The sequence below is a fragment of the Festucalex cinctus genome, unplaced genomic scaffold (genome assembly GCF_051991245.1).
Source record: "Festucalex cinctus isolate MCC-2025b unplaced genomic scaffold, RoL_Fcin_1.0 HiC_scaffold_126, whole genome shotgun sequence".
Taxonomy (NCBI): domain Eukaryota; kingdom Metazoa; phylum Chordata; class Actinopteri; order Syngnathiformes; family Syngnathidae; genus Festucalex; species Festucalex cinctus.
Window position 1 is genome coordinate 53,209 of NW_027520373.1, and position 13,041 is coordinate 66,249.

The following is a 13,041-nucleotide window of genomic DNA, read 5'->3' on the forward strand; positions in this document are numbered from 1 at the left end:
ACACCACCAACAACATACTAACAAATTACAGATGGGCGAGTACCGATACCAGGTATCGGGCCGATACCAGCCTTTTTTCAAGTACTCGAGTACTCGTGACGCAGACGAGTACATGCGACCAATGGCAGAGGGGGAAGACTTTAAGTGAGTCCTCCTTGCCTGTAAACTGCCGCTAGCTTGCAGGTTTTTCACCAAAACTTCACCGGTTTGGAAATACTTCAAAATTGTGAATCTTAAACTAAAAGAGCATTTTAGTGTTTTATTTTGAACGTTAAGACTATTGAAGAGTGACTGTGCTGGTTTTTTTTTTGTCAAAATTAAAGGAAATATATTTGTTTAAATATATCTTTTAGTGATTTTCTTTATTTGTCAAAATGTACTACTGGTATCGGCAGTTGGTATCGGTATCGGTGAGTACTGAGGGTCTGAGTATCGGTATCGGTCTGAAAAAAAAGTGGTATCGAACATCCTTTACATTAGCTGTGAAGAAGTCCCCACCTTGATATTAGAATTTAAATTATATTAGAATTTGTTCATTTGATATGGTCATCACAAAAACACAAAGTAAGAGTGTTCATATAGATCTTTATTCTGTCATATAGAATTGTGCCTTGCTCTTGATGGAGTTTCTGATTGACACTGTCAGCAAGTGCAGATTCCAGGTTTTCTCTTCGCGCGTCGAGGTCTACTTCTCCACGCAAGCTTTCTTCCATATGTTTGAGGTTACTTCCATCCATCCAGCCTTCTGTTAAGTGTCTTCTTTAAGCCCATCTGAATGCAGCTTTGCTCTCTGTTGTTACTTTGTATTTTTGTACATACAGGTACAGACTCTCTGTTTCTCAGCTCCTGTGTCTTGTCTGTGTTTGGGTCCTAATTGCGCACCTCACGTGGTAGTTTTAGGATGATCTTCATAGTAGTCGCTTACCCCTGTATTCACAAGTGCAAAAATGGTATTTTCATAAAGCTCCAAAATAGCTGTGTGCTGTTTGTGGATTTTATAACCCGAAACGTTTATTGTGTGCTTAAATCCTTCAGTGATTCTGGTTCCTTCTCTCATTCATTAGGTTACAATGAGAGCTTATATTGTTGCCAGAGTCCAAGTTTGGTTTTGTCACTCAAAGACTCTCTGATGTTACAGTTTTTTTCTGCACACATTTTTTTTTTTCTCAACAGCGGTTGGCTAGACATCAAGTCAGCCTCAGCCAAAATACCAGCAGGAGTCCTTTTTATTGTACAATACGAGCTTCAAGTCTACGCTTGTCCAAATTTACGCTGAAAATGTGTTTCCTTTGCTTTTTTATTGCGTCAAAACGTCAAAATAATGAACGGAATAATGACACATGGCAGTTTTCATTAAACCATTCCAAATGTGGTACTTCTATATAGCGCCATTAGAAAATATTAACGAAATACAACTGCTGTACAGGCCGCTGCCATACTTTTCACATGTGCTCATGTGTTTGTGTGCCGCTTGAGGAAAAGCACTGGCTCGAATGAGGACGCCGTCGGTCTGTTGGTTCTTGCGTCTAATAGGCTGCCTGGCTTGAATTAGGCAGAGTGGCTAAAGGTTGTTAATGTGGCTACTGGAGGAGCGTTAGTCAGCTGTAAAGTTTTTAAAGGGGGGAAACTTCCCACAAATTTACACGCATAGAGGCACTCCCTGCCTTATGTGTCTTATAGCTGCCTACCACAGACGTTTAACAGCACAACATTGTCATCGGATGGCTTTCCTTTGCGTTTGAAGAACCTTGCATGCATACTCTTTGTAATCATATTAGCTCTCAGGGGATAAATGGCTGGTTTTACAGCGGCCCGCTCACATGGGATGCATGTGTTGCGTTCTAAGCGTCCAATCTCGTCGGGAGTTTATTTATTTGGAGTGAACCAGATACTGTTATGCAGTGTTATGCGGTGTCATATGCTGGGATCCAGATGAAAGCTCCAAATTAATGACGGCAAAGAAATAAGGGGTTTGTGTTGCAAAAGAAATGTTTGCTAAATTGTGTGACGTTTATGTTTGGACACTCTTTAAAGCAAAAAAAAAAAAAAAAGTGGAAAAATTAATGTAAAAAACACAGATTTTCCTTTATTTAGTCTGAGCTGCCGAGGGATGTCAAAATGATAAAAGTTTCCCAGCTTTGTTGCGAGATTTGTTGGCGTGGCCATAAATTTCAGCATTCCCGTTGTGTAACATATTGCTAGTTAATAGGAGAGGATGAAAACACTTGAGGTTTGGACGACACGCCGCCTTTTGCTCTCATCCCTGTGAATAGAATACCACAAGCTAGTTAATTTACAGGAATCGTAACTATTTCTATTAGGCGACTAGGCCGGGCAGAAATTTCAATTTAGAAAAAATAGCAGGAAAAGGGATTCTTTCTTTCTTTCTTTCTTTCTTTCTTTTTTTTCATTTTATTTTATTCTATTTTACTTCATTTTATTTTACTGCTGAATGTGTTTAGGATTTTAAAGACATTTATTGTAGAATTAGTATTAGGATTTTTTTAACAGAAATGTGAAAAATTTTTAGACAGTGTTGGGGGAGATTTTTGTGGTATTTATTTATTTATTTATTTATTTTTCTGTCTCCTTTGCAGAATTAATTTGAGGTGTTTAGAAATACATGATGAAAGCTTTCATAAAATTTCTGTAATTTATCCCAACCAAGAAAAAATGCTTTGCCTTGCCTCAAAAATAAGGACAACACGAGGGTTACGTTAGCTATTACAGACATCACATTCTCCCCTGTTGTCTTAGTATTATTGATGATTGTTCGGCCCCCTGGTGTTCTGTTGTCCTCTCCCATTTCACCAAGCTTCGAGTCCTTGATCGCTCTCAATGTACTCAGTAAACTTGAAGGTCTGACGTAGTTTTTTTGACAATCCCAGACTGACGGGATTTATATTTATGGATATCTGTCAGCTGTCAATCGATAAATCATGCAGCTAAGCTAAGGGCATTAGCTGCATGGTAGGTCAAAGCCGTGCATGTGTCATTGTGCCATTTTACAGTATTTCTCTCCATCTGACAAAAAAAAAAAAAAAAGATGGGCTCTCTATCAAAAAAAATATTGGATGGCGGCACAGAAATTGAAATATTCTTGTGGTATTTCTGTTGCGAAACATCCCCTGTGTGTTCATCTCTATGTTTGTATGTGAGGGTGTGTGTAAGTGCTTCCCAGAAATGCCTGGATTTCAATTCAATGCAATTCCGACTGCTTCGTGTAAGGGCTGAAGTGTTAGGTGTAGCCTACTTGGAGGATATCAGTTGTCTGAGTGGCACAACTTGCCCTTACAAATGCTCCCGTTGGTTACATGAGCTGCTGAGTGGCCAGTGTGGCTTTCTTAACGCACTGCAAGATAAGACCAATCCAGTTTTGTTTGGCGACATACTGATAAAAACTTGTGCGGGACATCCATTCACAGCCATTAACGAAACGTCAACAATTGCGCCGGGTAAAGCGCTAAGAGTAGGTCGAACCTTTAAGGACCTTTGACTCCAGCCATGTCATCAGTTTTGTGTCCAGATAAAGAGGTGAGGACCTGTAGCAGGGTTTTTACATTCTGGACCAGGATTTACCACCTTTGCCCAGATAAAATTTGTGATTCGGGTTCTTTTCTTCTCATTTGTGTCACTGTCGAGCAAATTAACAACTGGTTGAACCAGAATTTCCTTCAGCTAAACGAACTCTCTCAAAAGAACATCAGACAATTGCAACTCATTCAAAATGCTGCAGCTCGAGTTCTGACCAAAACAAAGAGAACAGAACAGAGAACAGCTCCCAGTCAGCTGTAGAATAGATTTCAACATTCTGCTTCTGGTCTATAAATCACTAAATAATCTGTATGGGTCCTGAATATATTCAAGAAATGCTGATTGAATACAAACCCAGCAGGGCTCTGAGATCTGCAGACTTAGGTCAACTAGTGCAACCCAGAGTTCGAAGTAAACATGGTGAAGCTGCATTTAGCTGTTATGCTTCACACAAATGGTATAAACTGCCAACAGCCCTGAGTGTAAATGCTTTTAAATCCAGATAAAAAAAAACAAACAAACACTTTTTTTCCTATCCGTTTAAGGTCTTACCTTAGAAAACCTCTTTACTCTAAATGTTTAATTTACTGTCTAATGTTGTAACATTGTCAGCGTACGTTCTTTTAGTAAATTTGTAAGCTACTTTTGTTTTCTCTGCTCTGCTTATGAATATTAACTGTTGTGTGTTTATACTTATAGGTGTTGTTTATCCTTGTGTAAAGCACAAATGAGTTGCCTTGTGTACAAAATGTGCTCTAGAAATAATCTTGCCTTGCTTTTTCCAAATCAACTAGGATAACTCGTTAGCCTAATGAGGGTAGTGCTCTTAAAAAAGAAAAAAAAAAAAAAGAAGAAGAGAGAGAACTATATGAGTAAGATATTTTGCGACCGGTTACAAAGAAGCTTATTGAGACTAGGCTATTTATTTGTGGTGCAATTTTTGAAATTATAACCTGTGCTGATTTGCAGTCTGACTCTTTGGTGACCATAACCTGCGCAAACGGCAAGTGGAACAAACAGGTGTCATGCGAGCCTGTTGACTGCGGCCTGCCCGACAAATACCACGTTCACCCGGCCAATTTCAACTTCCCCGAGGGCACCACCTATGGCAAGAAGAGCACTTTCCAGTGTCGCCAACCCGCCCAGCTTGTAGGTGAGCTGCCCCGAAGTGCTCGTGCATGTATAGATGTTTATTTTTTCAGGCTGCCCTTAAAATACCTTCAACAAGATACAAGACACAAACCTAAGTGCAATCTATTGCTTCCCTCTTGGGAGTGTCAGTCAGACAAGCAAACAGATGAGTCCCGTGTCCTCTCTTACATTGTTTTCATATTTAAATTTTAATGCACATTAGGATCCTGGTAAGTTCTGCATTTTTTAGAGTCGAGTGGGGGAGATGCAAAGCAAGATGACATGACTTTTACAGGCTATTTAACAACTGCACTTCTCTTGACTGGTCCTTCAATCCACACGTTTTTCTTTTATTTCCGACCTCTTTATCAGGTACTAACAACACTCTGACCTGCCTGGAGGATGGACTATGGTCCTTCCCAGAGGCCCTCTGTGAGCTTCGCTGTCCGGCTCCTCCGCCTGTACCCAACGCTGTGCTACAGACCAAGCGTTGCAATGAGACGGGGCTCAAAGTGGGAACACTGTGCAAATACAAGTGCAGGCCGGGCTACCATGTGACCAACAAACCTAAAAGGTAAGCAAACCAGTTGTTGATGCATGGATCTTTTGTCCACACAAACAGAACGAAACAGATTTGAAAACTTTCACATCCGAATTAGCATTTTCACGCCTTTCTTTAGGCGCGCGTTTAAGCGTCAGTGCACCGAGGACGGCAGTTGGCTGGAGGGTGCGTGCGAACCGGTGACTTGCGACCCCCCGCCGCCCATCTTCCACGGCTCCTACCACTGCACTGACGGCTTCCGCTTCGACAGCGTTTGCCGACTCAACTGCTCCGACCCAGCCGGTAATAGCGCTAATGCCGTCACTGGAGGCTCCGCCCACACGGTGAGGATGCTGCACGCGTCATGCAAGCAGGTCTGTCCATCTCTTTCCTCTCTTTCCCCTTCTTTACCGTGCCTTGTTTTTGTGTGTCTATCGCGTGCCATTTGTAGATCAACAAAAACATTTCCTTCTTTCCTCTTTCTAAACAGATGAACTTAAAATTGATGGTTGGATTGACAGATGGATGGAAGAATAGAATTTACCATTTAACCACCAAATCCTCAATCATTTTCAAATGGGTCACTAACTGTACGTTTGCTGTAAAACATGTCCAAAAAAAAAGAAAAATCACACTGAACTAAGATAGGAGGGATCGTTTCTCTGGTCCAATATCCAAACTTGCCTTAATACCTTTTGTGCTAGAACAGAGGCCAACAACAAAGTAACAACAAAGTTGTTGATACACTAGGCTTTATTGAAGGATTGGTTAACATGTACGTAATGTTCATTAGCAGGCTAAACATTCCCATACACACGCAAACATTTCCACGTGTCAATCGCAACGAGTATGTGTCACACGATTCTGTGCACGCTCCACATACATACTAATGTCACACACGTTGCCATTCATTGTCATTTGAATCCAAAAATTTATATTTGGCATTGAATTTTGCATCTCAATTTGAGTCACCACCGATTCGTGCACAGCCTTAACAAAAACATACTTTATGTAACATACTAAATCCATCCATCCATCCATCCATCCATCCATCCGCCATCCAGCCATTGAACACACACTGCCTGCACAAGTCAGATGAGTGTACCACTCCAATATCAATGATTATCATAATTACTAAGTGTTAAAATTAATTTTAAAAAATGCTAAAATAAATAAATTAAAATATTATATATTGCTAGTTATATGATTTTTTTGATAAGAATTTATATAATTTAAATTGATCACAATTAATTGGAAATGAGACAAATGAAAATATTGAGAACATGTAAAAAAAGACACACAACAACAAATTATTTAATAATAAGACGACATTCATGACCATGATTGATTATTTATATTTTAAGTCATTTAAAAATATGTATACGTAATTTAAATGCAAATATACTGTGCTTACCTATAGGATCCATAATAATAATAATAACAATAATAATAATAATAATGATCTCCAATTGGATGGCAACTGGTTCAGGGTGTACCCCGCCTGCTGCCCGAAGCCAGCTGGGATAGGCTCCAGCCCCCTGCGACCCTTGTGAGGAAAAGCGGCTCAGAAAATGGATGGATGGATGGATGGATAATAATAATAATAATAATAATAATAAGAAGAAGAAGAAGATGATCAAAAACATGATTAAACTTAATCAGTTTGATAAAACTCCATAATATTTGTGGGAGCAGTTTGGAACGGTCTTATTTTGAAGACCTGAGAGCCTTGACCTTTTTTTCCATAATTTATCAAATAGACAGAACATACAATATTGCCAACAATATAAACAAATCCTATAAACAGTTCTGCGATAAGTTCAAAACAGATATTTAATGAAATGCAACTTGCCCCAAAAGTGCCTGCCAGCTTTTATCAGGTGCTCCTTACATTGTGTCCGGGCTTGCCAACTCCCACAGCACCCCTTAGTTTGATGCCATTCTATTCAGAAGGCTATTGATTTCCACAACAGTACTGCTTGCCTTGGAATTCTGAAACGTATACACCTTTTAATCTTCTTGGCCTCTCAGGCCTCATGGCTTGGATGCCTGATAAAAGTTGGATTGAATTTCTCTCTTTTTGCAACGGGATGCCAGCATAATGTCCTCGCCCTGCCAGTTGGCTGAGCTTGTGTCGGTGTATGCGTTGTTTTTGCAGGGCGCCGGCTCCAACGCGATCCGCTGTCGGAAGGACGGCAACTGGACGGGGTCCTTCCGCCTCTGCCCCAACAGCAAAGGCCAGTGTTCCTTACCTCAAAACCTGCATTACAGCCTTCAGTACTCATGCAGGCGAGGACATGGCATAGGTGGGTACGCACTCAGGGATCAGCTTTCCCTAGTACACGTGTCCACAGTGTTGCTCCCTGCTCACATTACTGCAGGTAATTGCGTGATGTGATCGATCTCGGCAAACTAAAATCCTCATAGACATCAAACTTGTGCCATTGGGTGAGGGGTGAGGGTGGAAAAGATTTCAAAGTGGCAACATATTACCTACAAGTTGCCTCCTCCCTTCCAATTTAGTCACTGTCAGTCACGGCGGTAAACCATCGAAGGTCTGAGAAAGCCTGAGTGTGAGCCCCCCACAAACAAGTCTTTGGAATCAACAACAAAGTCAACAAAAATGAAAATCAAATGTAAGATGTAAACCAAAATTGAATATTCCCATGTGTCACCCCTTCACAAAAGAACATTTGTTTGTATGTAATCCGGCTCACAAGATGGGATAAAATAGGAAAATAAAATCGGAAAGAAAAATAATAGCATAACCGCTAGGAACGGGAGTAATAATTAACTGATTTGGTCAACTTGAATGTTGATTAATGGCGTCATGAAGCAATTTAGGGACAAGTGAGTGCACTACTCAGCTGCAACCAGCAGAGGCGCTGTTGATTCTGTCTTATCATGTTTGTACATCAACAAATCAGGACTGGTAGTGCTTGTTAAATGAGCAAAAGTATTGGAACAAACATTATTAAATGAACTTAAAGTGAACTGCATTTAGTATTCTTCCTTCATTCTCCTCTTCAAGATGTAAAATGCATACTCTAATTTGTGAAGGTTCTGTGATTAACTTGGCCAACTTTTTGGAAGTGATGAAGTCCTTTGTTGTGTTGACACCGTGTTTTGGTTCATTGTCTTGTTGCACGATGAAGCTTCTCCTGCTTTATTTGGATGCATTTTTATTCTGTAAACTGCCGGATAAAATGGTTTTACAGACTTCGGAATTCATTCTGTTGCTACCATTATGAGTTATATAATCAATAAAGACTAGTGAACCCGTTCCAGAGGCCACCATAAAAGCTCAAGCCGTGACATTACCTCCACCATGCTTCACAGATGATCCTTTCTTCCCGCACACTTTGGCCTTTTCACCTTAGCTGAAATCAAACTTCTTCGGTATACAATAAAAACAAAAGGGACCGTATGTAGAAAAAAATAGTCAGCCATGTAAAATTAACAATATAGAAAAATCAATATGACTAAATACAGATTTGATCTTCAAGGAAATGTGAATCAAAAGCCCATTATTGAGACCTAGATGTGAGACTCAAGTCTTTTTTTTTCTTCTGCAAATACAAGTGTATCTTTCTTGACGCCGATTTCCCGTCACGTGCAGGCGAGGAGTGTGAGCTGTCGTGCAGGGAGAGCAACAACGACGTGGTGATCCTCCCTAGCAACATGACAGTGGAGGGCGTACTCAAGGAGCACTGGAGGAACCCGCACAAGGTTAAGGTACGTTGGAGGAGTTTGTGTCCGCCTCGCCGTTGTCACAGACGCACTTGACGAAGGCCTGTGAGCCACAACTCTCCTCTAAGGAATTTCCCGTCTGGTGTCGACATCCTCGCTCCGTCGGTCGCAGTTTGAAAAAGGCTCACGTGTGCCTCCCTTTTCATCTTCCGCCGCAACCAAATGTTTTGGTTTGAAACATGGCAACACCCTCAGACATTTTTCAGAACACGGTGTTACCTGCTAGCATATTCCTAATAGTGGTGGAGCTGACTGCTATTTTTGGGATGCGCAGACTAGTCACGCCTGTGCAAAGTTTCATTCAATTTATCCTGTGTCTGTCATGCTAGAGCAAATTAAATAAGAGTCAAATAGTGGTCAGTTTGGCCCTGAAAATTAAGTGAGGCGGTTCGGTTTAAATAGTAAATAGTTTTTTGCTAGAAAAAGTACAAAAGACACTGATGTGGAAAGAATCACACCGTGTGTTAGTATGCTTTCCCCTCTTACAACGCCTTTTGTACGCCTCCAGAGTCATGCTGAGTCAGCAGTGGGCTGGGCCACGAGGTCATTAAATGATCTGTTTTTCATGGATGTGCGTAATTGATATGATTTGTGCTCAGTGGTAAATTGAGCCTCGCGCCTGTACTGTTGGAGGGCGAATCACTAATCATGAGTCAGGTGTGTGTGTTATAACATCTGCCGAACCCCTGAGAATGACTCAGCGAACCTCTGGGTTTCTATCGAACCCAGGTTAAGAAGCGCTGCTGTAGACATTGTAATAAAGTAATCTGGGTTGGATGGGTGGATGGATGTAAATAAAGATATAGATTGGTGCCACTAAATTGTTGCGTTTTTTTTTGTCTACACCATCTCAGGGTTGATGCATGGGGTCGAAGTGTGATGATAAATTTGAGATTACATTTTTTAAAGCATTTTTAGGACATTTTTATGGGGAAAAATGAATGAGCTGGAGGTTGGCCTAAGGTTCTACTTCTGTAGGCCTACATTGTTTCTAATCAGAATTTTACAAGGGTCACACATACCCATTGGATGACACACCTTTATATTAAAAAATAAATAAAAATAAAATAAAGAAATCACAACAGCAAAATGCACATTCAGTCTTTTTCTACTTTCCCTACACACGAGGTTAACGTTGTCCACCATAAGTGATGATGATTTATTGCTTTAAACCAGTTGTGGTTCAGTTCTCGCTATGACCCACTTAGACTTCCCTCCTCTTTCCCTCCCTGTGTAACGACTCTGCACCCCCACCCCAAGCACCCGCCTTCCCCTTTATCAGCAAAATTAGCCTGTCGGGCTTCCAGTGGAATTAGTCATTTTCTATATGACATTACGTCGTCTAAGGTGGCGCTGAGATGGGGATCTATTTTTATGTGGTATCAGCGCCCCGGGAGGCTCGGAGGGAGTGAGGATCACATACATAGTGAGGGGTGAAGCCAGGCAACCATCATGGATTATCATGATTTACGGCCCTGCTGAGAGAGGAGAAAGGAGTGAGACCGAGAGGGGAGGGGAAGGGGTCTCTGGATGACATCATCGCTACAGCAACGAGAACAAGTGGAAAGTACAGTAGGTGCAAAAAGTTTCAACTCCCGAATGAATTAAGGTGCTCCATCTTGCGCCCGCGTGGCTACTGTAGGCCCTCGCGTTGTGCTTGTACGCGCCTCCTCTTCCATCTTTCTCCGTTGCATCGATTTGCTGACAGTGCCGAAATGACAAATGGCTTTCGTTTGCGGTCGCAAAGGAAAACCGTGTCAATTCTCTTAGATAAAGGCACACAGGGGGTGTTATTATTTGGGAGTGTTATTTGAGGTGAGGCAGTTATTTTATCCCGCTGGGATGTGTTGGATTTATCGTGGTCTGACCTGCACTGAGAACACAGGACACAGTTTTATTTGGAACCGATTGTGTGTTTATAACAACACTTGAGTCCTTAATAGTTTTTCCTTTTCCCTTTTTCTATTTAGCTTCAATAATGAAACTTTTTTTTTGTCTAAGTGTTGAAGGGTTTATTAAAGTGTAAATTGACTGACATTCCTAGAGTACAAGTGTGCTTTCCTTCACTAGTGTATTAGAATGCATAAGAACATCTACGTCCAATGGAATATTTTGTGGCTCTGCATATAATGACTTAAGAGCTTTTGTGCACTCAACGGCAGACAATCAACGCCTCCCTTTCACCCATTAAAAAGATACCTATTTTGCCACTTTACAGACACTATAATCAAGGATTAACAGCTAACAAAAACATTTGCACTTGATTAAACTGTTCAAGTTAGGCACATTTTGGCAGATAATCGGCCTCTAGTTATGTACAGGTTTCATTATGCGAACCGTCTCACCGTGGATGAGCGGACGGCCGGTGCTGTTTTCTCGTGTTATTTAACCATCGTTGGCTCTGTGCGGAACTCTGTGCGATAGTTGTGCTGTTTTTTTTGTTTTTTTTCCCCCTCTCTTAATTAAACCTCAGAATGACTTAAATGTTATGGTTGGCTGTAAACGCCCCAAAACCCCACATAAAACTCGATGACCCCTCCGCAAAGCAAATAAAAAGCTGCCGTGTGCTGCCTTAATATCATTAATGTGGCAAGAAGTACATTTTCCTGGATTCTTTTTTTTCTGTTAAAAAAAATATTAACATACAGAAAAAAAAACATCTGAATAAGCTTGTTATGTTATTATGGAAGCTGTTGTACTTCTCCACGTAAATTTTAAGCACAAGAATTTTAGTGTTATTTCTTATATTTTCACTTACCGTATTTTTATATTGTACTATATTTTCAACCATACACCAATTAAAAGAAGAAAAACAATATATATCATAAAATGTAAACCTAATTCAATTCAATGGGAAAATTTACCTCCATTTACAAACATTTCGAGTTACAACCGGTTCCACAGAACAAATTATGTTCATAAGTTATTACTGTACACAGTATCTCAGCTTTACAAAAGCATCTGGTAATTTGTGTCACAGATTGTCTGATTTTTTTATTTAGCTTCCTATTTCCTCTTAAAGTGTCTCAGAGCTTTACGTGCAGTGCATGCAGAGTACTAAGTAAAGATAATCACAGACACCTCAAGGCACCTTTTGTTTGTACTATTTTCTATGAGAATTGTGTCGTTATTTATGTGGATGACACCGCCGGTGAATTTTTAGTGTGGTGTCTATTACAGCGGAGGCCACTATTTGTCGAAATAACCAGATTTATTTTTGTATTTATTTATTTTTTTTTAAGCAGGAGATTGCATGAGATTTATCACATGCCTACACAAACATTTTACTGCCATGTCAAAAGATTGAGAGACTCCTTCCAACACCTGGTAGACACACACACGCAGATGCACACAAATTCCACACGCACCTCCCGTGAGCTGCATTTTCATGACGAGCACAGTGGGAAAGGATTCCACGCATTCTGTGAAGATATTTGAGAATATTGCTTTAGCTTTGTGTACTTTGTGTGTGTGGTTTTCCCTCTCCTGCTCTCAGCTCCTTGACCAAAGCCGGACATGCCCCACCTTTTACTGGTTTAGTGATGTGAAAAAACAAACAAACAAAAACTAACATTATTAGATTCTATCTTGTCAAAATGGATTGTTTTTACTTGTGTTCTGATATAGATGTGCCACTGTAAATTTTAAAGGCAACCAGGACAATGAAAACAGTACTTGAGTCACACATGACACCTTTTAATATTTATTGCAACTTTATGTCTGTATGTGTCTTACCATTGAGTCGTTTGTTTAAAAAAAAAAAGAAAAAAAAAAGCAAGTTTATTGACGGCTTTTGATTGCCCTTCTGTTTTTCACATCTTAATTGATTGCACCTTTTCTCACAATGTATTACAGAGTATCGTTTGTACAATGGGACTGAAGTGGTATCCACACCCAGAATTGCTCCACTGCTTCAAAGGATGTGAAGTAAGACAATGTTCTATATAAAACAACAACAACAACAACAACAACAACAACATAGCCTCTTTTATCAAGTAAGAGAAAATGAGCAATTAGTACCTTTAAAAACTATTTTTACCACTTGCTGTCGACTGAAGATGACATCACCTGTGTTGAGGAAACCT

At 40.3% G+C, this 13,041-nt stretch overlaps 1 protein-coding gene across 1 annotated transcript in view; it reads left to right on the top strand.

Annotated features, from left to right (window-relative positions):
• Positions 1 to 13,041, top strand: part of LOC144011493 (pappalysin-1-like) — an 84,946-nt gene that overhangs the window by 52,895 nt on the left and 19,010 nt on the right. The window contains exons 15-20 of the mRNA XM_077511597.1: positions 4,504 to 4,687; positions 5,038 to 5,239; positions 5,346 to 5,580; positions 7,365 to 7,512; positions 8,826 to 8,941; positions 12,812 to 12,883. Of these exons, the coding sequence (XP_077367723.1) occupies positions 4,504 to 4,687; positions 5,038 to 5,239; positions 5,346 to 5,580; positions 7,365 to 7,512; positions 8,826 to 8,941; positions 12,812 to 12,883 (957 nt within the window). The remainder of the gene's footprint in view (positions 1 to 4,503; positions 4,688 to 5,037; positions 5,240 to 5,345; positions 5,581 to 7,364; positions 7,513 to 8,825; positions 8,942 to 12,811; positions 12,884 to 13,041) is intronic.